At 48.3% G+C, this 22,583-nt stretch overlaps 1 protein-coding gene across 19 annotated transcripts in view; it reads left to right on the forward strand.

Moving 5' to 3' along the window:
* LOC100136290 (SOX-LZ) overlaps positions 1–22,583 on the forward strand; it is a 201,271-nt gene that overhangs the window by 119,459 nt on the left and 59,229 nt on the right. For all 19 annotated transcript variants that reach the window (XM_036979115.1, XM_036979122.1, XM_036979116.1 and 16 more), the window contains 1 exon segment: positions 1–58. This exon segment is cut by the window's left edge and continues 11 nt beyond it. In XM_036979115.1, coding sequence (XP_036835010.1) covers positions 1–58 — 58 coding nt within the window.

Raw genomic sequence — 22,583 nt, forward strand, 5'->3', positions numbered from 1 at the left:
ACAGCAGCAGCTTCTGCAGCAGCAGCACAAAATCAATATCCTCCAGCAGCAGATTCAGGTCAGTGGCTCGTTCATGTGTTCCCCTCACCCTTCCACTCTCTCACTGGCCTCTCCTTCCCCAGCCACACCCCACCACAGGCCACATGTCTAATCTCGTGGGTTTCCTCTATGGGTTTCTGTCTGACAGACATTACACTGGTACTTTACTGTCTTCCTTTATCTTTCTCTCTCGCTTCATTCTTCTGTCACTTCTGTCTTACAGTCGTCATTCACATTACATGATAATTGGCCATCGGTAATTGGGAGGGGTAAAGACGGAGGGGAATAATTATCACATCCTAATTAACAAAGATGGAGAGAAGAGAAAGTAGCGACACCTAATGAAGCATGCTGCTGCTGGTAGAGAGAGAAGTGTCTGGAGGGTGGAGGTGGGGACATGAAAGAGGCTGGTAAATGCTGCCTTGGAAATGATACCATCCCAGTTGAGCGACGTGGCAGGTCTTTAGACAGAACCCGGGCTACTGTTCACAGCATATTGTTAGTGAGGGAAAACGTTGTTCATGTCAATGTGGTGGCTAAAGGAGATACTGTTCACAGCATATTGTTAGTGAGGGAAAAACGTTGTTCACATCAATGTGGTGGCTAAAGGAGATACTGTTCACAGCATATTGTTAGTGAGGGAAAACGTTGTTCACGTCAATGTGGTGGCTGAAAAAGGAGATACTGTTCACAGCATATTGTTAGTGAGGGAAAACGTTATTCACGTCAATGTGGTGGCTAAAGGAGATACTGTTCACAGCATATTGTTAGTGAGGGAAAGCGTTCTTCACGTCAATGTGGTGGCTAAAGGAGATACTGTTCACAGCATATTGTTAGTGAGGGAAAGCGTTCTTCACGTCAATGTGGTGGCTAAAGGAGATACTGTTCACAGCATATTGTTAGTGAGGGAAAGCGTTCTTCACGTCAATGTGGTGGCTAAAGAAGATACTGTTCACAGCATATTGTTAGTGAGGGAAAGCGTTCTTCACGTCAATGTGGTGGCTAAAGGAGATACTGTTCACAGCATATTGTCAGTGAGGGAAAGCGTTCTTCACGTCAATGTGGTGGCTAAAGGAGATACTGTTCACAGCATATTGTTAGTGAGGGAAAGCGTTCTTCACGTCAATGTGGTGGCTAAAGGAGATACTGTTCACAGCATATTGTTAGTGAGGGAAAGCGTTCTTCACGTCAATGTGGTGGTTAAAGGAGATACTGTTCACAGCATATTGTTAGTGAGGGAAAGCGTTCTTCACGTCAATGTGGTGGCTAAAGGAGATACTGTTCACAGCATATTGTTAGTGAGGGAAAGCGTTCTTCACGTCAATGTGGTGGCTAAAGGAGATACTGTTCACAGCATATTGTTAGTGAGGGAAAACGTTCTTCACGTCAATGTGGTGGCTAAAGGAGATACTGTTCACAGCATATTGTTAGTGAGGGAAAGCGTTCTTCACGTCAATGTGGTGGCTAAAGTAGATACTGTTCACAGCATATTGTTAGTGAGGGAAAGCGTTCTTCACGTCAATGTGGTGGCTAAAGGAGATACTGTTTTTGACGGAAGAAGAAGTTTGTTTTATACAGTATTCAGTTTTAGTCCTTTAAATGTTTGTTAATTTACTTGAACAAGAGTAAAATATGTATAAAGGTGCATTTAGAAAAGCTTGTTTTATGCTCAGCTCAGATTGAATATGAAGGCTTTATTGGAGTAATGTCAGTGTGTATGGTGGTGGTCATTGCCATGCGTTTTCTCTCCAAAGTGGATTGTGTTCTTTTCTCCCCTAAGTAATTATGGAAAATGGAGAAAAACATGTAAATGGGGGTGGAGGGGCGAGAGTATTCACACGAGACACAGACCAAGAAAAATGGAACGAGGGCACCATAAATAAACATGGCATATTTGCTGAAAGAAAGAAAGAAAACAGCATGAGAGGTAGCAGGAGGAGAGGAGAGGAGGGAGAGTGCCAGTGTGTGGGATGTGTATGTGGGGAGTGTTGGGCATGTGTGTTGGTGAGGTGGTACAGTACAGTGTGGTCAGGTTAGGGACCACCCATGCTGAGTGTTGGATACAGACAGGCTGGCTACTCTGGGTAGGGGTGGTCGGTCAGTGGCTGGCTGTAGTCAAGGCCGCTGCCCCAGCCCAGACGTCTGAGGAAATTCAAGGCTTTACTGTAGTCTGGTGCCAGGAGCAGTCTTCTCCTATGACCCACCTATTACTTATCCTGCTACTACTACACACTCACTACCAACACACACTCACTACCAACACACACTCACTACCAACACACACTCACTACCAACACACACTCACTACCAACACACACTCACTACCAACACACACTCACTACCAACACACACTCACTACCAACACACACTCACTACCAACACACACTCACTACCAACACACACTCACTACCAAGACACACTCACTACCAACACACACTCACTACCAACACACACTCACTACCAACACACACTCACTACCAACACACACTCACTACCAACACACACTCACTACCAACACACACTCACTACCAACACACACTCACTACCAACACACACTCACTACCAACACACACTCACTACCAACACACACTCACTACCAACACACACTCACTACCAACACACACCCACTACCAACACACACTCACTACCAACACACACTCACTACCAACACACACCCACTACCAACACACACTCACTACCAACACACACTCACTACCAACACACACTCACTACCAACACACACTCACTACCAACACACACTCACTACCAACACACACTCACTACCAACACACACTCACTACCAACACACACTCACTACCAACACACACTCACTACCAACACACACTCATTACCAACACACACTCACTACCAACACACACTCACTACCAACACACACTCACTACCAACACACACTCACTACCAACACACACTCACTACCAACACACACTCACTACCAACACACACTCACTACCAACACACACTCACTACAAACACACACTCACTACCAACACACACTCACTACCAACACACACTCACTACCAACACACACTCACTACAAACACACACCCACTACCAACACACACTCACTACCAACACACACTCACTACCAACACACACTCACTACCAACACACACTCACTACCAACACACACCCATTACCAACACACACTCACTACCAACACACACTCACTACCAACACACACTCACTACCAACACACACTCACTACCAACACACACTCACTACCAACACACACTCACTACCAACACACACTCACTACCAACACACACTCACTACCAACACACACCCACTACCAACACACACTCACTACCAACACACACTCACTACCAACACACACTCATTACCAACACACACTCACTACCAACACACACTCACTACCAACACACACTCACTACCAACACACACTCACTACCAACACACACTCACTACCAACACACACTCACTACCAACACACACTCACTATCAACACACACTCACTACCAACACACACTCACTACCAACACACACTCACTACCAACACACACTCACTACCAACACACACTCATTACCAACACACACTCACTACCAACACACACTCACTACCAACACACACTCACTACCAACACACACTCACTACCAACACACACTCACTACCAACACACACTCACTACCAACACACATCCACTATCAACACACACTCACTACCAACACACACTCACTACAAACACACACTCACTACCAACACACACCCACTATCAACACACACTTACTACCAACACACACTCACTACCTAGACACACTCACTACCAACACACACTCACTACCAACACACACCCAACACACACCCACTACCAATACACACTCACTACCAACACACACTCACTACCAACACACACCCACTACCAACACACAGCCACTACCAACACACACTCACTACCAACACACACCCACTATCAACACACACCCAACACACACCCACTACCAACACACACCCAACACACACCCACTACCAACACACACTCACTACCAACACACACCCACTACCAACACACACCCACTACCAACACACACCCAACACACACCCACTACCAACACACACCCACTACCAACACACACCCACTACCAACACACACCCACTACCAACACACACCCACTACCAACACACACCCAACACACACCCACTACCAACACACACTCACTACCAACACACACCCACTACCAACACGCACCCACTACCAACACACACTCACTACCAACACACACCCACTACCAACACACACCCACTACCAACTCACACCCACTACCAACATGCACCCAACACACACCCACTACCAACACACACCCACTACCAAGTTTCTTGCTCTCTCTCGTTCATTCTCGCTCTCTCTCAGTCTCTCTCTCATTCTCTCTCTCTCTCTCTCTCTCTCTTTCTCTCTCTCTCTGTCTCTGTTCTCTTTTCTGAGGAGGATCATTAAAACATATAGTGCCTTGCGAAAGTATTCGGCCCCCTTGAACTTTGCGACCTTTTGCCACATTTCAGGCTTCAAACATAAAGATATAAAACTGTATTTTTTTGTGAAGAATCAACAACAAGTGGGACACAATCATGAAGTGGAACGACATTTATTGGATATTTCAAACTTTTTTAACAAATCAAAAACTGAAAAAGTGGGCGTGCAAAATTATTCAGCCCTTTTACTTTCAGTGCAGCAAACTCTCTCCAGAAGTTCAGTGAGGATCTCTGAATGATCCAATGTTGACCTAAATGACTAATGATGATAAATACAATCCACCTGTGTGTAATCAAGTCTCCGTATAAATGCACCTGCACTGTGATAGTCTCAGAGGTCCGTTAAAAGCGCAGAGAGCATCATGAAGAACAAGGAACACACCAGGCAGGTCCGAGATACTGTTGTGAAGAAGTTTAAAGCCGGATTTGGATACAAAAAGATTTCCCAAGCTTTAAACATCCCAAGGAGCACTGTGCAAGCGATAATATTGAAATGGAAGGAGTATCAGACCACTGCAAATCTACCAAGACCTGGCCGTCCCTCTAAACTTTCAGCTCATACAAGGAGAAGACTGATCAGAGATGCAGCCAAGAGGCCCATGATCACTCTGGATGAACTGCAGAGATCTACAGCTGAGGTGGGAGACTCTGTCCATAGGACAACAATCAGTCGTATATTGCACAAATCTGGCCTTTATGGAAGAGTGGCAAGAAGCAAGCCATTTCTTAAAGATATCCATAAAAAGTGTCGTTTAAAGTTTGCCACAAGCCACCTGGGAGACACACCAAACGTGTGGAAGAAGGTGCTCTGGTCAGATTAAACCCAAATTGAACTTTTTGGCAACAATGCAAAACGTTATGGTTGGCGTAAAAGCAACACAGCTGAACACACCATCCCCACTGTCAAACATGGTGGTGGCAGCATCATGGTTTGGGCCTGCTTTTCTTCAGCAGGGACAGGGAAGATGGTTCAAATTGATGGGAAGATGGATGGAGCCAAATACAGGACCATTCTGGAAGAAAACCTGATGGAGTCTGCAAAAGACTTGAGACTGGGACGGAGATTTGTCTTCCAACAAGACAATGATCCAAAACATAAAGCAAAATCTACAATGGAATGGTTCAAAAATAAACATATCCAGGTGTTAGAATGGCCAAGTCAAAGTCCAGACCTGAATCCAATCGAGAATCTGTGGAAAGAACTGAAAACTGCTGTTCACAAATGCTCTCCATCCAACCTCACTGAGCTCAAGCTGTTTTGCAAGGAGGAATGGGAAAAAATGTCAGTCTCTCGATGTGCAAAACTGATAGAGACATACCCCAAGCGACTTACAGCTGTAATCGCAGCAAAAGGTGGCGCTACAAAGTATTAACTTAAGGGGGCTGAATAATTTTGCACGCCCAATTTTTCAGTTTTTGATTTGTTAAAAAAGTTTCAAATATCCAATAAATGTCGTTCCACTTCATGATTGTGTCCCACTTGTTGTTGATTCTTCACAAAAAAATACAGTTTTATATCTTTATGTTTGAAGCCTGAAATGTGGCAAAAAGTCGCAAAGTTCAAGGGGGCCGAATACTTTCGCAAGGCACTGTAATTCTCCTCTCAATTCACCATCACAAATGGCTTCATTATCAGTTCCATACTTTGAAATCAACATGTTTTCCCTTGGTGAGAATCTGTCCCTCCTGTAGTAGGCATACTTTGTAAGGGTCCCAGTTTAATGGTGGAGGGGGCTATAGATCCCCCACTTCACCCCCTTCCCTCTCCACTCCCCCAGGACTCTCCCCAGTCCACAGTCCCTGTGATGTGTAGAGGCATAGCAGCAAAGCAAACCCCTTGGATTTACACGGCATTAAGCACAAAAGCAGGATTTAGTACTGGGCCATAAACATCCCTCTTTCAAGTGCACTTCCCAAGAGAAAGGCCCCACTGTCAATGTCTGCTTCTGCTGGAGAGGCCAGAGAGCTGGCCTCTGGTGCTGCTGTCACTGTCCACAGTGTTTGTGAGAAATGACTCCCCATCACTCCACCAAAGAGGATCTCACTCTGCTCTCTAGCACAGTACCCTCACTAGCATACCCTCTAGAATAGAGCACCCTATGCCCTGGGACCAAGTCCCCTTAATAAAGAGTCTTTACTCCTGGGCTCACTCACACAGCACCACAACACATCATACTTTGACAGGTCCACACTCCACTCTTTCATGCTGTGGTAAAAGACTAATGTGCTACCTGGAAATTCCCCTTGATGAGCAGTTCAGTGACGAGGGTGTTATATCTCTTCCACCACACTTGGGGAGGTACTGAAAGTCTGTAGATGTAAAGATCTGTGTCTCCAGCCAAGGCAGCCTTCCCCAGACTCTGTCCCTGTGATCTGTCCTGATGAAACACCACTATATCTACAATTAAACAAAAGAGACACATATTTACACCATCTGCTGCACTCCCCTCAGTCTATCTGCTTGTTTACAACCCTCACCAGGCCCTTATCGAGCATAGATTACTCTCACAACAACTTCAAATCAGTTTGATCGTGTTAGTCATGTTGTTTATCCTACCGCAGGTCCTTTAATGCTTACTTCATTACATTTTCTCCCCTCGTGACCCAGTTTTACTCTGTCCTCTGTGGGGCTGGTCTGGCTGCTCGTAAAGATGGCCAACCAAAGGGATGAGGGGAGGGATGAGGCAGGCCGGGGCGAGGTAGCGAGGCACCTCGGCGGCACTGTTATCTGCTCTTAAAAATGCCCCCGTCCTCTTAATATACAACAGCTTTGAGTGAATTAGTACTCTAAACAAGCTTCCAGTCTGCATGTTACAGACTTTTAGCAGTGGTAAAACAGCACTGGGGGATTGGGTTACCCTGCTGTTAGTATGGAGAACAGTGGACTTTACTAGAGATCTTCGTCCTCACCATCAAAGTGCTTGTAGTTTGGCTCCAGGGGGAAAGCGCTTCAGATTCTGGTGCTGTATTGATGATGTAACTGATCACATCAGTGGGGATTGTAAACCGGACCGGAGGAGTACAAATAAAACCTCCAGGACCGTAACTGGACACCCTCCCTGGCATGCCATGCACTTTCAGGGGTTTTCTTTGAGGGAGGGGGGAGGGAGGGGCGAGGGGGAGAGAGAGAGAGAGGGGGGAGGGAGGGAGGGAGGGAGGGAGGGAGGGAGGGAGGGAGGGAGGGAGGGAGGGAGGGGTGTGCAGAAACAGGCAGAGCGGTCTGGAACGAGGCACAGTCCAATTTAATCGAGTCTCCTTTTGAATGGCCTTCTCTCTCTTTTCATCTAGTTCTACTTAGAGCAGGGAGAGAGATTGAGTCTTTGTCCTTCGGGATTACAATGTCACTTGTTTTAAGATAGCAGATGTTTTGATTACGGTGTTAGGGGCTTATCAGAAGTTTAAAGCTCAAGGCTCTGTGTTTTTTTCCCAAACTCTCGTTTTTTATTCCTCTAGTCGTCCCTTGTTGTTGTTAAACTAATTCCGCTCAGGGAGAGATTACTGTTATGTGAATCAAGTATTAAACTCGATAAACACAATTAGGGAATCAACTAGAGGCTTGTGACAATTAAAAGCAAAATGTTGAAGTAAATCTGATCTGTAACAGAGCATGTGTTTCTTACGTAACAGAGTCATCAAAGCTGTGTGAATGCGACCATGGAAAGCCAGTGAGTTAAGAAGACAGAAAGGCAGAAATAGACGCTAAGTAAGCAGAGCTCTGTTCTGTCTGTTTGTTTAGCCTCTGCATCAATCAACCACATCGACCGGCACTTGATTGGACTGTTAGGGGCTGTCTCCTTGACAATCACACCCACTTTTTATTCCTCCCCAATAGCAACAAATCCAGTTTTATTTTAACGTCAGAGCCCAGGCTGTCTTTCATATGGCTTTCTGTAATTATATAGGAGTGAATGGCAGCACAGCCATATGTTAGCAGCATGGGTAGCAGTCCATGAAATGACTTAATAAAATGGTGGTGACTGCTGTTGTTGGCCAAACACATGTTTCTGTGAAGAGGATATTTTTATAGAGAGATAATGGCCATGGATTGGAGGAATTTTTATTAGTTTCTCTAATGGCTGTATTTCATCCAACCCAGTGACAACTCCAGACTCTAGGTCAGTATATTGGGGGTAGTGATTGGAGGTCTGCTCCCTGCCCACAGGGGCCAACTGACTGGGAGATTGTGATGATAGGTGGGGGTCAGAGAAGTTTGGGGGGGGGGGGGGGGGGGGGGGGGCTTCTTTGTCGTGCTGTGATGGAGTGCTGCTCTCTGGCCACAGTAACAGTTAGCTGTCATTGCCCATGCCCCAGCCATCCAGCCCACAGGCCCCATCCCCAACAGCCCCGCGATCATCCAGCCCACAGGCCCCATCCCCAACAGCCCCGCGATCCTCCAGCCCACAGGCACTCACATCTCTCACACGGATCCAGGCCAGGTGGAAATTCCTGCTCTCTCATGAGCTGCCGTGTATCTCCTGCACATTGAGATGGCAACAGTCCATGCATTCCTGAAAGATGGAGCTGGTACGGTGTGAGACGAAGTGACACACACACACACAAGATAATAAATATTCCCTGAAAGGCTGAAATGTATCTTCACACGGTGCAGGTTAAGGAATGGAGCTCCCCAGATGAAATGGGGGATGCTTTTAATCAGAAAACCCCTGTTAGGTCAATTTCAATGTGTCTGAGGGTCCTCACACTTACAATAACACAGTAACAATCCATACTTTATTACCTATGTCTATAATTATAACTCTGAGCTGGCATTGTTGCACCGTATGTTTAGCAGTGATATAAAGATCCCACTGATATGGGTTTTCTATGGAGACCATTGTTGGTTCACTCTTTTAATCCAGCAGCCTTAAACGCTCTCGTCATTGGCCAGGTCTGGTTCTACTTATCTAGCTCAGAGCTGCTTTTCCTCCTCCTGCTCCTGTGAAGGACCTCCACGTGACTTCCGCTGTCAACCCTTACTCCTCCACCTCCCAACCCCCTCTCCCCCAATCTCCCAACCCCCTTTCCCCCAATCTCCCAACCTCCTCTCCCCCAATCTCCCAACCCCCTCTCCCCCAATCTCCCAACCCCCTCTCCTCCAAGCCCTCCAGCCTGCACAGGGTGGCTATATCCACACCCCTCCCAGGACTTATACCGTCCACTGATCCACTCATTTTGAGTCCCTCTACACTTTATTCATCTCCATTTATCCCTCTGACTGGAAATGATCCCTATTGTAGTTTCACTTTATATAGAGAATTATTGTTCTTAGATCTGTGTTCTATTTGGAGCTATTTTGGACTTTAGGCTATTGAAATATTACATTTATTTATGTTACTACAAAAATATACGAAGTTACAAAAAAATCTCTAATGTAATACAGACATAATTATTTCCTCCCCATAATATTTTGCCCCCCATAGCATCTACCAAGAGCACAGAGTGTGCTGGTACTTGTTGTTTGGCTTTAAAGAAGTTCCATTGCCTTAGTTAAAAGAGAAAAGACCAGTGCCTTGTTGTCAGCCCTCACTTCAAAGTGGAAAAGGTTTCCTCACATGTGGTTTTAAATGGTGTGGAGGAACAGCAGGCGACTTCTAAGGGTTAAATGATAATAGCTGCAGACAGTTCCCAGATTAAAGATACTATTTAATTACACAAGGGCTAGCTAACCACCTCCACATCCCAGCCTGCCAGGCAGACACACTCCTATAAAGCAAAGCAACACCACAACACAACAACTCACACATACTGCAGAACTTGTGTACATGTGTGTGGGTGCCTTTGTATGTTATATGTCCGTGCTTGTATTTGTGTTATAGGTGAGTGTTAACATAGAGAAGGTGTAGAGAGAGCCTGAAGAGAAGCTCTACTCTCAGGGGCCTGGCTGGCTGGCTGGCTGTTTGGCAGGCAGGAAGGCAGACAGACAGGCAGGCAGGCAGGCAGGCAGGCAGGCAGGCAGGCAGGCAGACAGGCAGGCAGACAGACATATGGCCCTGCTCAAGAGCTAGTGAGGGCCTGATTCCTCTCATATGTGCAGCACAGTATCCCCAGGCCGTAGAGCCGGCCTCCCTCCCTCTGCTGTGGTCATTTAACAGCAGTAGAGCTTGAAGAAGCATGACAGGCCCAGGGGTCCAGGGCCCAGGGGTCCAGAGCCCAGGGGTCCAGGGGCTAGCCAGGCCAGGGCCCCAATACAGGGTTAATCAGTAGCAGCTTCCTTTCTCACTTGATATATATTTTGGGGGTATGACTAGGGAACTTTCAATAACTTCCCTGGTTGACACAAAAGCTTCCTTTACACAATCAAACCATTGTTGACAGTGTATGCGTTTAAAGGCTGAAATTGGCATACAGTTGAAGTTACACACGTGTCTGTCTCAAGGTAGAATTCATTCCATTACATGCAAATACTCATTGAGCTGTAATTGTATATACTTTTTCTTCTTCACCATTATCATTGATGAACAGACTACGCCACAAATTCCTGAATACATCATTTGCTTTTATTAACCTACCAGTCTTTCGCGGTCTCTCTGAGTCTGTTTTTGAAATCCCACATAAACACATTAGAAAGAATAGCAGTCTGTTTAGAGATGTTCAGGATGCAGCTCCATGTCCCAGTGTTGCAAAGCGCTGATAGAATTCACAGGGGAAGCTCTATAAAAGCGGGTCCTGTCTGCCCAGCCAATAGGGACCTCCTAATTAAACACAGAGTCCTTTGTGTCACACACACATTGGTTTTTGAATGAAGGCAACAATCCCTCTCCCCTCTATATGGGCACAGAGAGATGCGTCTCTGTGCCCCGTTGTCTGTCTGTCTGTCTGTCTGTCTGTCTGTCTGTCTGTCTGTCTGTCAGGTGCTACTGCCACTATGCTAGTCAGTGTGCAGGTGTGCTGCTCCAAGTCTACTGCAGCAGTGTGCTGTGTGGCTCTCCTATTTTTGTCACACACTTATTCCTTGAACATGACTCGTAGCATTCTAACCTATAGTGGAACATACAGGAGATTATCAGGGCAAATGCAAGAGTGGGAGTCATTGACTACAGTTTGTAGATATCCACCCCCAGCCTAAGTGGTCCATTTCTGCCCGTTGCCATAGTCTTTAAAGGTCACTCTGGCTCCTGCTCGGCTTTCATTATTTACAGTCATTGTAATAAGGTTCCTTGCCTGTCACACCCTATCTAAAGATCATGTGACACAAGCCAATACAGTAATTCCCCCAATTTACTGGCTCACTGTATTTTTATTGATGTTTTATTTAACCTTTATTTAACTAGGCAAGTCAGTTAAGAACTGTCACGTTCTGACCATCGTTCGTGTGTGTTTTCCTTGTTTTAGTGTTGGTCAGGACGTGAACTGGGTGGGCATTCTATGTTGGATGTCTTGTTTGTCTATTTCTATGTCCGGCCTGATATGGTTCTCAATCAGAGGCAGGTGTTAGTCATTGTCTCTGATTGGGAACCATATTTAGGTAGCCTGGGTTTCACTGTGTGTTTGTGGGTGATTGTCCTTAGTGTTAGTTTGCACCAGTTTAGGCTGTTTCGGTTTTCATTACGTTTATTATTTTGCACTGTTTGTATTTGGATTCATGTTGCTATAGTCACAATAAACATGGATCGCAATCTACACGCCGCATTTTGGTCCGACTCTCCTTCACACCTAGAAGACCGTTACAGAATCACCCACCACAACAGGACCAAGCGGTGTGGTAATGGGCAAAGGAAAAAGCAGCAGCAGGAGCAGCGCGAGGAGGTATGGACATGGGAGGACGAATTAGACGGTAAAGGACCTTGGGCTCAGCCAGGAGAGTATCGCCGCCCCAAGGAAGAACGGGAGGCGGCGAAAGCGGAGAGGCGTTGGTACGAGGAGGCAGCGCGGCGTCGTGGATGGAAGCCCGGGAGTCAGCCCCAAAAATTTCTTGGGGGGGGGCTAACAGGGAGTATGGCTACGCCAGGTAGGAGACCTGAGCCAACTTCCTGTGGTTACCGGGGGGCTAGAGAGACCGGGCAGGCACCGTGTTATGCTGTGGAGCGCACGGTGTCCCCAGTGCGGGTGCACAGCCCGGTGCGGTACATTCCAGCTCCGCGTATCGGCCGGGCTAGAGTGGGCATCGAGCCAAGTGCCATGAAGCCGGCTCTACGCATCTGGTCTCCAGTGCGTCTCCTTGGGCCGGCTTACATGGCACCAGCCTTGCGCACGGTGTCCCCGGTTCGCCTGCATAGCCCAGTGCGGGCTATTCCACCTCGCCGCACTGGCAGGGCGACCGGGACCATTCAACCGGGTAAGGTTGGACAGGCTCGGTGCTCAAGAGCTCCAGTGCGCCTGCACGGCCCGGTCTATCCGTCACCACCTCCACACCCCAGCCCTCCGGTGGCAGCTCCCCGTACCAGGCTGTCTCTCCGGCCCATCCGTCCAGAGCCTTCCTCCTCTCCAGCGCTGCCGGAGCCTCCCGCCTGTCCGGCGCCTCTGCCGGAGCCTCCCGCCTGTCCGGCGCCTCTGCCGGAGCCTCCCGCCTGTCCGGCGCCTCTGCCGGAGCCTCCCGCCTGTCCGGCGCCTCTGCCGGAGCCTCCCGCCTGTCCGGCGCCTCTGCCGGAGCCTCCCGCCTGTCCGGCGCCTCTGCCGGAGCCTCCCGCCTGTCCGGCGCCTCTGCCGGAGCCTCCCGCCTGTCCGGCGCCTCTGCCGGAGCCTCCCGCCTGTCCGGCGCCTCTGCCGGAGCCTCCCGCCTGTCCGGCGCCTCTGCCGGAGCCTCCCGTCTGCCCGGCGCCTCTGCCGGAGCTTCCCGTCTGCCCGGCGCCATCGGAGCTTCCCGTCTGCCCAACGCCGCCAGTGCCGCCCGTCTGCCCAGCGCCGCCAGTGCCGCCCGTCTGCCCAGCGCCGCCAGTGCCGCCCGTCTGCCCAGCGCCGCCAGTGCCGCCCGTCTGCCCAGCGCCGCCAGTGCCGCCCGTCTGCCCAGCGCCGCCAGTGCCGCCCGTCTGCCCAGCGCCGCCAGCGCCGCCCGTCTGCCAGGAGCCGCCAGTGCCGCCCGTCTGCCAGGGGCCGCCAGTGCCGCCAGTCAGCCAGGGGCCGCCAGTGCCGCCAGTCAGCCAGGGGCCGCCAGTGCCGCCAGTCAGCCAGGGGCCGCCAGTGCCGTCAGTCAGCCCAGCGCCAGCGCCGCCAGTCAACCAGGGGCCGCCAGAGCTGCCAGTCTGCAAGGAGCTACCAGTCTGCAAGGAGCCGCCAGAGCTGCTAGTCTGCAAGGAGCCGCCAGAGCTGCCAGTTAGCATGGAGCAGCCAGGGCCGCCAGTCAGCATGGAGCAGCCAGGGCCGCCAGTCAGCATGGAGCAGCCAGGGCCGCCAGTCAGCATGGAGCAGCCAGGGCCGCCAGTCAGCATGGAGCAGCCAGGGCCGCCAGTCAGCATGGAGCAGCCAGTGCTGCCAGTCAGCATGGAGCAGCCAGATCTGCCAGTCGACCAGACTCTTCCAGATCTGCCAGTCGACCAGACTCTTCCAGATCTGCCAGTCGACCAGACTCTTCCAGATCTGCCAGTCGACCAGACTCTTCCAGATCTGCCAGTCGACCAGACTCTTCCAGATCTGCCAGTCGACCAGACTCTTCCAGATCTGCCAGTCGACCAGACTCTTCCAGATCTGCCAGTCGACCAGACTCTTCCAGATCTGCCAGTCGGCCAGACTCTTCCAGATCTGCCAGTCGGCCAGGATCTGCCAGAACCGCCAGCCGGCCAGGATCTGCCGGATCTAACTACCTGCCTGAGCTTCCTCTCAGTGCTGTGCTACCCATCAGTCCCGAGCTACTTCTGTCCCGAGCTGCCCCTCTGTCTCGAGCTGACCCTCTGTCCCGAGCTGTCATTAAGAAGGGTCACCTATCTAGGGACGCTAAGGAGGTGGACTAAAACTGTTATGGAGTGGGGTCCACGTCCAGCGCCAGAGCCGCCACCGCGGACAGATGCCCACCCACACCCTCCCCCATAGGTTTAAGTTGTGCGTCCGGAGTCCGCACCTTGGAGGGGGGGTACTGTCACGTTCTGACCATCGTTCGTGTGTGTTTTCCTTGTTTTAGTGTTGGTCAGGACGTGAACTGGGTGGGCATTCTATGTTGGATGTCTTGTTTGTCTATTTCTATGTCCGGCCTGATATGGTTCTCAATCAGAGGCAGGTGTTAGTCATTGTCTCTGATTGGGAACCATATTTAGGTAGCCTGGGTTTCACTGTGTGTTTGTGGGTGATTGTCCTTAGTGTTAGTTTGCACCAGTTTAGGCTGTTTCGGTTTTCATTACGTTTATTATTTTGCACTGTTTGTATTTGGATTCATGTTGCTATAGTCACAATAAACATGGATCGCAATCTACACGCCGCATTTTGGTCCGACTCTCCTTCACACCTAGAAGACCGTTACAAGAACAATTCTTATTTACCATGACGACCTAGCCCCGGCCATACCCTCCCACAACCCGGACGACGCTGGGCCAATTGTGCACCGCCATATGGGACTCCCAATCATGGCAAATGACAATACAGTCCGGGATCGAACCAGGGTCTGTAATGATACCTCTTACACTGAGAGGCAGTGCCTTAGACCGCTTCGCCACTCAGGAGCCTGTACGGTACTGTAGTCTACACACAATATGCTTTGCCCTTGTAATCCAATGAACGGTAATTGCACCCAACATTTTATTTGGTTAACATTTTAGCGAGAACAAAGCACACTACTACCATATAATGGGGAATCATTTCAAATGAACTTTAGATAAACACAAGGGAGGCTGCTAATTGAACAACGATAATGGCTCCTAATTTATGCCTCTCAGATGTTTCTGTTGTTTTCCAGGGCGCAAATGATCTTCTAAGAGACTCTTATTAATGCATTGGCAAAACGCACCAAAATAGACATTGTTAAAGGGAATGTGTAAGTTCCCCAATTAGCCCAGCCAGACTAACTGCTAGCATTATAGCAAGAGAATAATAGAGCAGGGAGTGATAGGGTGTTTCCAGACGGTGTTAGCTAGGCTGGCAGTAGTGGGATTATTCGGGGGCCCTAACGGTCTCATCATATCAGCTTGGCTTGAGCCCAGGGAGGGAGATAGCTCTATAGATCCAGCCTTACATAACATGCTCGCCCACCAGTTAAAGGAGACTGTTAGCTGATGAAGATGTGCACATGCAAGACCAGAGATAAAAGAAAGCGTTGACCCAACTCATTAGCCCCTGTGATTTAATATATTGACACTTGGATGCAAATAATTCCATTTAGTGGCCTGTGTTGGGCGGGGGGAGGGATCAATTTAATTAGTTATGAAATGTGACTTCTTGTCAGGAAGCAGAAGAAACGCTGACGTTAAATAAAGTCGTGTGCAATTTGAACAATAAAGCTATCGCGCCCCTGTTAAAACTTAATGATGCACAAAAAGGGCTTAATAGATACAACCTCAGCAATGGCTGTGATGGTTTGGAAATTAAGCTAAGTGGACGAGCAGCAAGACTAGTAATGTCGCTGGCCTGTTAAAACAAATTCAGACGTTATGAACACAAACAGTGCAGGCTATCTGGGACGATTCGGTCTATAGGTTTTTGTCGACGTACATCTGCTTTGCCGCTGAAAGACTCTTCCGGCTTCCTTTTCTCCGTTAGGTCAGGGTTAAGGCTTCGTTAGGTCAGGGTTAAGGCTTCGTTAGGTCAGGGTTAAGGCTTCGTTAGGTCAGGGTTAAGGCTTTGTTAGGTCAGGGTTAAGGCTTCGTTAGGTCAGGGTTAAGGCTTTGTTTAGGTCAGGGTTAAGGCTTCGTTTAGGTCAGGGTTAAGGCTTTGTTAGGTCAGGGTTAAGGCTTCGTTAGGTCAGGGTTAAGGCTTCGTTAGGTCAGGGTTAAGGCTTCGTTAGGTCAGGGTTAAGGCTTCGTTAGGTCAGGGTTAAGGCTTCGTTAGGTCAGGGTTAAGGCTTTGTTAGGTCAGGGTTAAGGCTTCGTTAGGTCAGGGTTAAGGCTTCGTTAGGTCAGGGTTAAGGCTTTGTTAGGTCAGGGTCAAGGTACACACCGAGAGTGGGGATATTGAGTGGCCTTATTATTGCACTAGGCTCCATTTCCTCTGACACTGGGCCCTAGCTTGTGAATGGCAAACTGGAGAGAGTGTAAACGTTGAAAGATACACATCCCCAGTACTTACACGATGTGATGGGTTCATAGAGGCTGCCTGCCTGGCACACAATGGCACATTTGTGTGGGGAACATATGCTAGGAACGCACATGTCTTTGTTGGTGATGTAAGCATGTACATAAACACGCCTCCATTATTAATGTTAATGACACAACATCTCCTAGCGGTCTTGTAATTATCAGCAGGGCAGCGCAGCGTCTTTGTGTTCCCACACCTCGCCTGTTTAGGCTGCGTTAATGAACTGCCTGCATCTTGACAAGGGCTGTCACATGAACAGTTGTAATGTGTAAAGTCACACCTGAGTGTCGGCCTTAAATTAGTCACCTGAGGGGATTCCAAACCAGCGCTGGGATTTAGTCATTTATGCCAGGACCCTGCAGCCTCTCATAGTAGCTCAATGCTAGTGATAACAGTACTCAACACAGACAGCAGATCACTGGAGCTGTAGTGCATCTCACCCGGCATTAGGGAACCTAGTGAACTCTGTGATAAGACAGTACTGTTAAATAAACTTCATAACCCTAACAGGAGCAGCTCATTATTGATAGTGAAACGAGGCCAACCGTAGCTATGATACATAAAGCCATACTCTATGACCTCTGAATATCATTATAAAGCACCTGTTTACAACTCTATTGCTCCCCATAATCCTTTCCTGGATGAAGGTGGCCAGTCGCCTTATACTTGGCACTCATTGGACCCCGTGCTCCAAAGGAAAATATCAGTTGACGGAGAACACATCCTCCAGTGTAAAGTTGACTTAGTTTCCTCTCCCTCTCCGCTCGACCAGTGTTTTCCCTGCTAATGTTGAGCAAACTGTTTTGTCTTTGCGTTGGCTCTGCGCGGCCCTCGGCCTCCACAGTGGGCACACTCACAGGGAGAGGGCTGCATTAATAGGATCTAGTGTGTGCGGCCAGCCGGCAGGGAGAAAGGGGGCCCGTGTTTTCTTAGGGCCGGGGTGGCAAAGCAAAGCATTCAGCCCATGGCAGCAAAAAAAGACCCTTTTTGTTTTTGGGCGGAGGAGAGTCCAAGCATTCCCTATGGAACACAATGAATGGCCCGTTCTGTCCTGCACCGTTATTCAGACACAGAATTGTTTGGTTTTTTTAGGTATTTTTTTCTCCAGAATTATTCTTGCCCGTCACTCGGTGTGCACATGACATTTGAGCGCGTTTTAAAGTCTCGGCACACTCATATGCCTGTAATAAAGTGGTCCCTCGTAACAATCGTGCTTTCTGCCGGACAACAGAGCCCACTCTGTTGTTTTCCCAAGCCCCAGCAGCTGGGAGGCAATTGTGAAGACAGAGGCTCAGTCTATGTGCAGAGTGGAGGGAGCAGAGGAGAGGACAGGAAGAAGGGGAAGTCCTCCCCTGCTACTCCAGCCCCCTCCTGACCAGCCTCCAGCCCAGAGGCCAGCCAACCGCGGTGTGGACAATGCCATTATTAGATTAGGGGTGGTCCAACGCCAGCCAGCCAGCTCTCTGTCCCACCACCAGACACACTCTTATTAACTCACTCCAGACTCCCGCTCAGTCTCCCACCCAGTCTCAACAATAGTGAGGTTGTTAGAATTGTTTTGTGTTCTTTTATCTTCACAGAAACAGTAGATGTTTAAAATAAAATATACATCATATGTTCGTTTTAAATAAACCCAAATTACATGAGAAAATGTCAGAAAAATGACTGTACATCAGAAGTATATTTTTACAAGGGATGATTTACACATGGAAGTATCAGAAGAGAAATAATTCAGTATAAAATGCTATGTGGAGAGCATGTGTTTTCCTGCCCCTCGGAGATTGGCCTTTTTCCTAACAGTATGTTGAGGGATTGTAGGATTTCACAGGCATATGCCAATAGTTTTTCACATTTTCTCCTACGCTTCACATGTTCATACCCTTCTATTCCTCACATCCCCCCAGCCTGTTCACCATGGTTATGGTGGGCTCTCTGACTAGGCCGTGTCCGACTTCTTTTACAACTCCACCCGCCCCCCTGCAGTGAGGGTCAGAGGCATTCTGCTTATTCCCAATCCCATAGAGGTGGGATGTATACGCAGGATAATGATGCCAGGCCCAGACTCACTTGTGGGTTTGTTTATGTCTGTTTGCATCTTTCCTGTCATTATCCATGCTGTTTGAGGGAGTCCCCATGGATTTGAGCAGTTTACTGCAAACCTTTTGAATTTCATGACCAGACCATGCCAGAATAGGATTTTTTTCCCTTCTATTTCATTGTGTGCCTAACAAAAAACATCCACACAGATCTCATGTTTTCTGGAAATGTAACATTATAGAGGTGGTAGTAATGTAAGAATGTGGTTCTGGAATAATAGGACATTTATTTGGGAGAGGGGATAGTGTGGGTGTGGACGTGTGTGTGTGTGTCTGTGTGTCCTCGCCTCTGTGTGCGAGAGAGAGAGTATCATGAAAGCAGCTTTTGTACCCTACATAACATTTCAACCCCAAGGCATATCTTTGATATTTTACATTCAATACAAATCAAATTACTTTAAATATTGACACACTTAAATTACATTGAAGGTATTTGAGACTCAAGAATTTGCATTAAGTACACAATTTCTGTTGAATCTACATTGAGCATGTCTATTCTCAGGGGAGTAGCTTCATTATTCTGCTTTGTACTCTTAACATGTTAATGCTTTAACCAATTTACTGAACGTCAGTAATATTCACCAACATACTGGTATGTTTCATCATATTCTATTCTTATCTTCAGCATCATGATTGGAAAGTCTCATAGGACTTGTTCTATCATAACCTAAACATCACACTTCTAAATGTCCTATAATTGTTTAGGTATAACCTTCAGTGTACTGACATACTGTATGGTTTCCAGTGTGGCAGTGTGGCATACAGTACAGGAGAGTACAGCAGCCTCCAGTCAGTGCAGAGTTCTTGAGCCAGCCTGGAACCAGGGGCAGTCAGGGGGAGGGAGGGGGCTGGGCTGGAGGGTGCTGTCTACCCTGCTTTTTAACAGCAGCAGACTTAATATAGACATATTGGAATGGCTCCATTCCAAGAGAGCTTGTTTTACTGTGTAAGGAATTAGTGGAACAAGAAGTCATCTATTGGTTATTCCCCAGACGGCCCGGCCTCACCCCAGTGTCGGATTCCTTTGCACCTTATCCTGCTCTCTGCTGCAGATAGACTGGAGGGAGAGTGGACACTACGCCCCTCCCCTACCCTCCAGACAGTCCCTGTTGTCAAAGAGCAGCGGCATAGCGTACACATATTATTAGTCAGGCTCTTGCTCAGACGCCTCTCCAGCAGAATAGAGAATGACTTGTGTCCTTTGGCAGACGATGTTAATCTTTTACCTGCTGGCTAAATGTTAGGTCTCAGGGTCCGAGGGAGGGGGAGACGGGTCACAGTCATGTCCAGGACAACGACCTTTTGTTGCTGACCTGGACCTCTGTAGTAGATTGGGATCACATTTCAGAGGGAACAATGTTCTCTAGTCTGGGAGGCAGGTGGAGAGGAGGGAGGTTTTGGGGAGGGAGGTGGGGACCTGGCCTCAATACCAGCTAGCCACAAGGCTGAGGGATCAAAGTCTGGCTCAGCGCTATCGATCCACTGGCCTGATTACCATCACACACCAAACAGAGCACAATGTCTGGGACTCTGATAACACAACTACACTGGACTGTGTGTGTGGGTGTGTGTGTGTGCGCGCAACCTTTTGTGCTGTCACATTCTGTCTTTGTGAGTGTGCATGTGCCTGTGTGTGTGTACATGTATGAGGGCCCGTGCCTCTGTGTGTGTCAGAGCCTGTGTTGGATTAGTGCGTAAAGCTGTAGTGCGGTCACACTGGAGGAGTGCGGTTAACTGATAAATGACCTGTGATGTGGGAGTAATGTGTTCTTGGGGATCTCTGGGATTGTTTTATGAATTGACCTCTCTAGAACAAAGTAATGCACAGACTCTAGAGCACATGAGTGGTTCCATTCAGTGATTTTCCTCCTGGTTGTGCTCCAGAAAGCACTCGCCCAGCTCTCTCTCTCTCTCTCTCTGTCTCTCTCTCTCTCCGTAGCAGCAGCACAGTAGCACAGAAGCAGGCCGGGTGTTGAGTTCACATGGCCGTCTGGTGTCAGTTACTGTGCTTTCTGTGGGGATGAAGCCAGGGCTACCAGCTTCCTGTAGATCGCTTTACCTTCAAATGGAGCTCCTAAGGTGCTTTCCACTCTCAGGTGTTTGGTGTGTGACTCAGTAGAGAGTAGGGGGGTAACTCCGTGTCAACTATCAGCACTTACAGTAACAGCTGGAGCCAATCCTCTCTGGGTCAAATTATATCAACCCAATGTATTTTCTAACTCCTCAGGTAAGATGAGAAAAGTGGGGTTGCTGGAGCTGTGGCAGAACGTCTAGCAAATGTTTTGCCTAATTGACTATTTAGTTTTATAATGTAACACTGCACAAAGTCATGTTAGTAGACTGATACACTCTGGGTGACTCTCTCTCAAATGAATAAAGATGAAACCTCACATACAGGTCTGATATTCCTCCAAACACATCTGGGTAGCACGTCGGAGGGTGTCAGTCAGCTACCGCTTAGACATTTCACCAGAGACTCCCACTGTGCTTCTCAGCAGCTCCAAACTTTTAAGACAAAATGAGACAAAATCTGAGACAAAATCACACTTTTTTTCCTTTCCTTTTCTGTCTTCTGTCTCATCTTGTCAACATTGTGGGAATTTGGACATGTTAAAACAACTCCCCTCCTCCTTTAAAAGAGGACAAGATCCCAGTGACGCTTGGTGTGGATCAGACTGTGTTAGTGTTTGGGGGTGCGGGAGGGCCTGCTGGGCTGGGTCGGTAGTGCTGCAGGGTGTCTCCTGGGCCCTGTTTAAAGACCGCTCCAGACAGTGAGGAGCATAGGTGCTGACAGGGGCCCTATTGAGCACAGTAATGGCTTGTACATCTCCATTTGCACCTGTATGTGTTTGTTTGCATGCGCGTGTTTGTTTGCATGCGCATGTTTGTCTGTGTGTGTGTGTGTGTGTGTGTGAGTGTCTGTGTGTGTCTGTGTGTGTCTGTCAGTGTGTGTGTGACATGAGAGAAGACCAGTGCTCTCTCTCATGTCTGCCCTGTCTCTTACTCTGAGTGCGTGTAATGGTAATCTGACCATGGTCAATCCCAGGCCATTGGCTGGCTCTGCTCTCTGCACTGGCTGACCCCAGGATTAGCTGCTGCTGTAAACCATTACAACACTGTAGTGCTGATGTCAATGCTTCCACTAATGACATTGATTCAGTCTTTTATTATATTCACAGATATATTTGAGTTATTTTTTTTATTCTATTTATTTAAAATATTGTTCACAGTGTTAAATCTAATTAAAACTGAGAGTCAGTGCCATTTCTCATTATGCCAGCACATCGTTGAGAGCGAAACAGATTGCACTCTGGACTGGTACAGACTTCATCAGGTCATCTGAATTGATGATACATGTTGCAAGGCGGTTGAGAGGCCTCTCTCACCCCTGGAAACCTCTGTTGGTGCGTGTGCTGGCAGAGGGAGCAGCCCCAGCCAACTATCTGTCTGACTGATCACTACAGATGCTCTTCCTCAAGTATTCAGAGTCCGATCCTCAGTGCTGAGTCTTCTGGGACTAACAATAGCACCTGTTCCTCATAAGATAGCCCATTCATGTATCTTTAATGAAGCGTTGGGGCAGATGGCGTGAAATGGTATTATCCAGTGCTTAGCAGTGCTAAGACAAAGAGGGAACAGTGCCAGCGTAACAATGAGTGGGGAGGACGCGGCCCAAGTGCTCTGCTCACATCTGCTCCACTTCATTCTATCAGGCTCCTCATGATCCTCCTGGCAATAGGAATAGTTTGAGGTCCCAGCCGACAGGCTGATGAACTTGAGGGTAACTC

The sequence above is a fragment of the Oncorhynchus mykiss genome, chromosome 6 (genome assembly GCF_013265735.2).
Source record: "Oncorhynchus mykiss isolate Arlee chromosome 6, USDA_OmykA_1.1, whole genome shotgun sequence".
Lineage (NCBI taxonomy): Eukaryota > Metazoa > Chordata > Actinopteri > Salmoniformes > Salmonidae > Oncorhynchus > Oncorhynchus mykiss.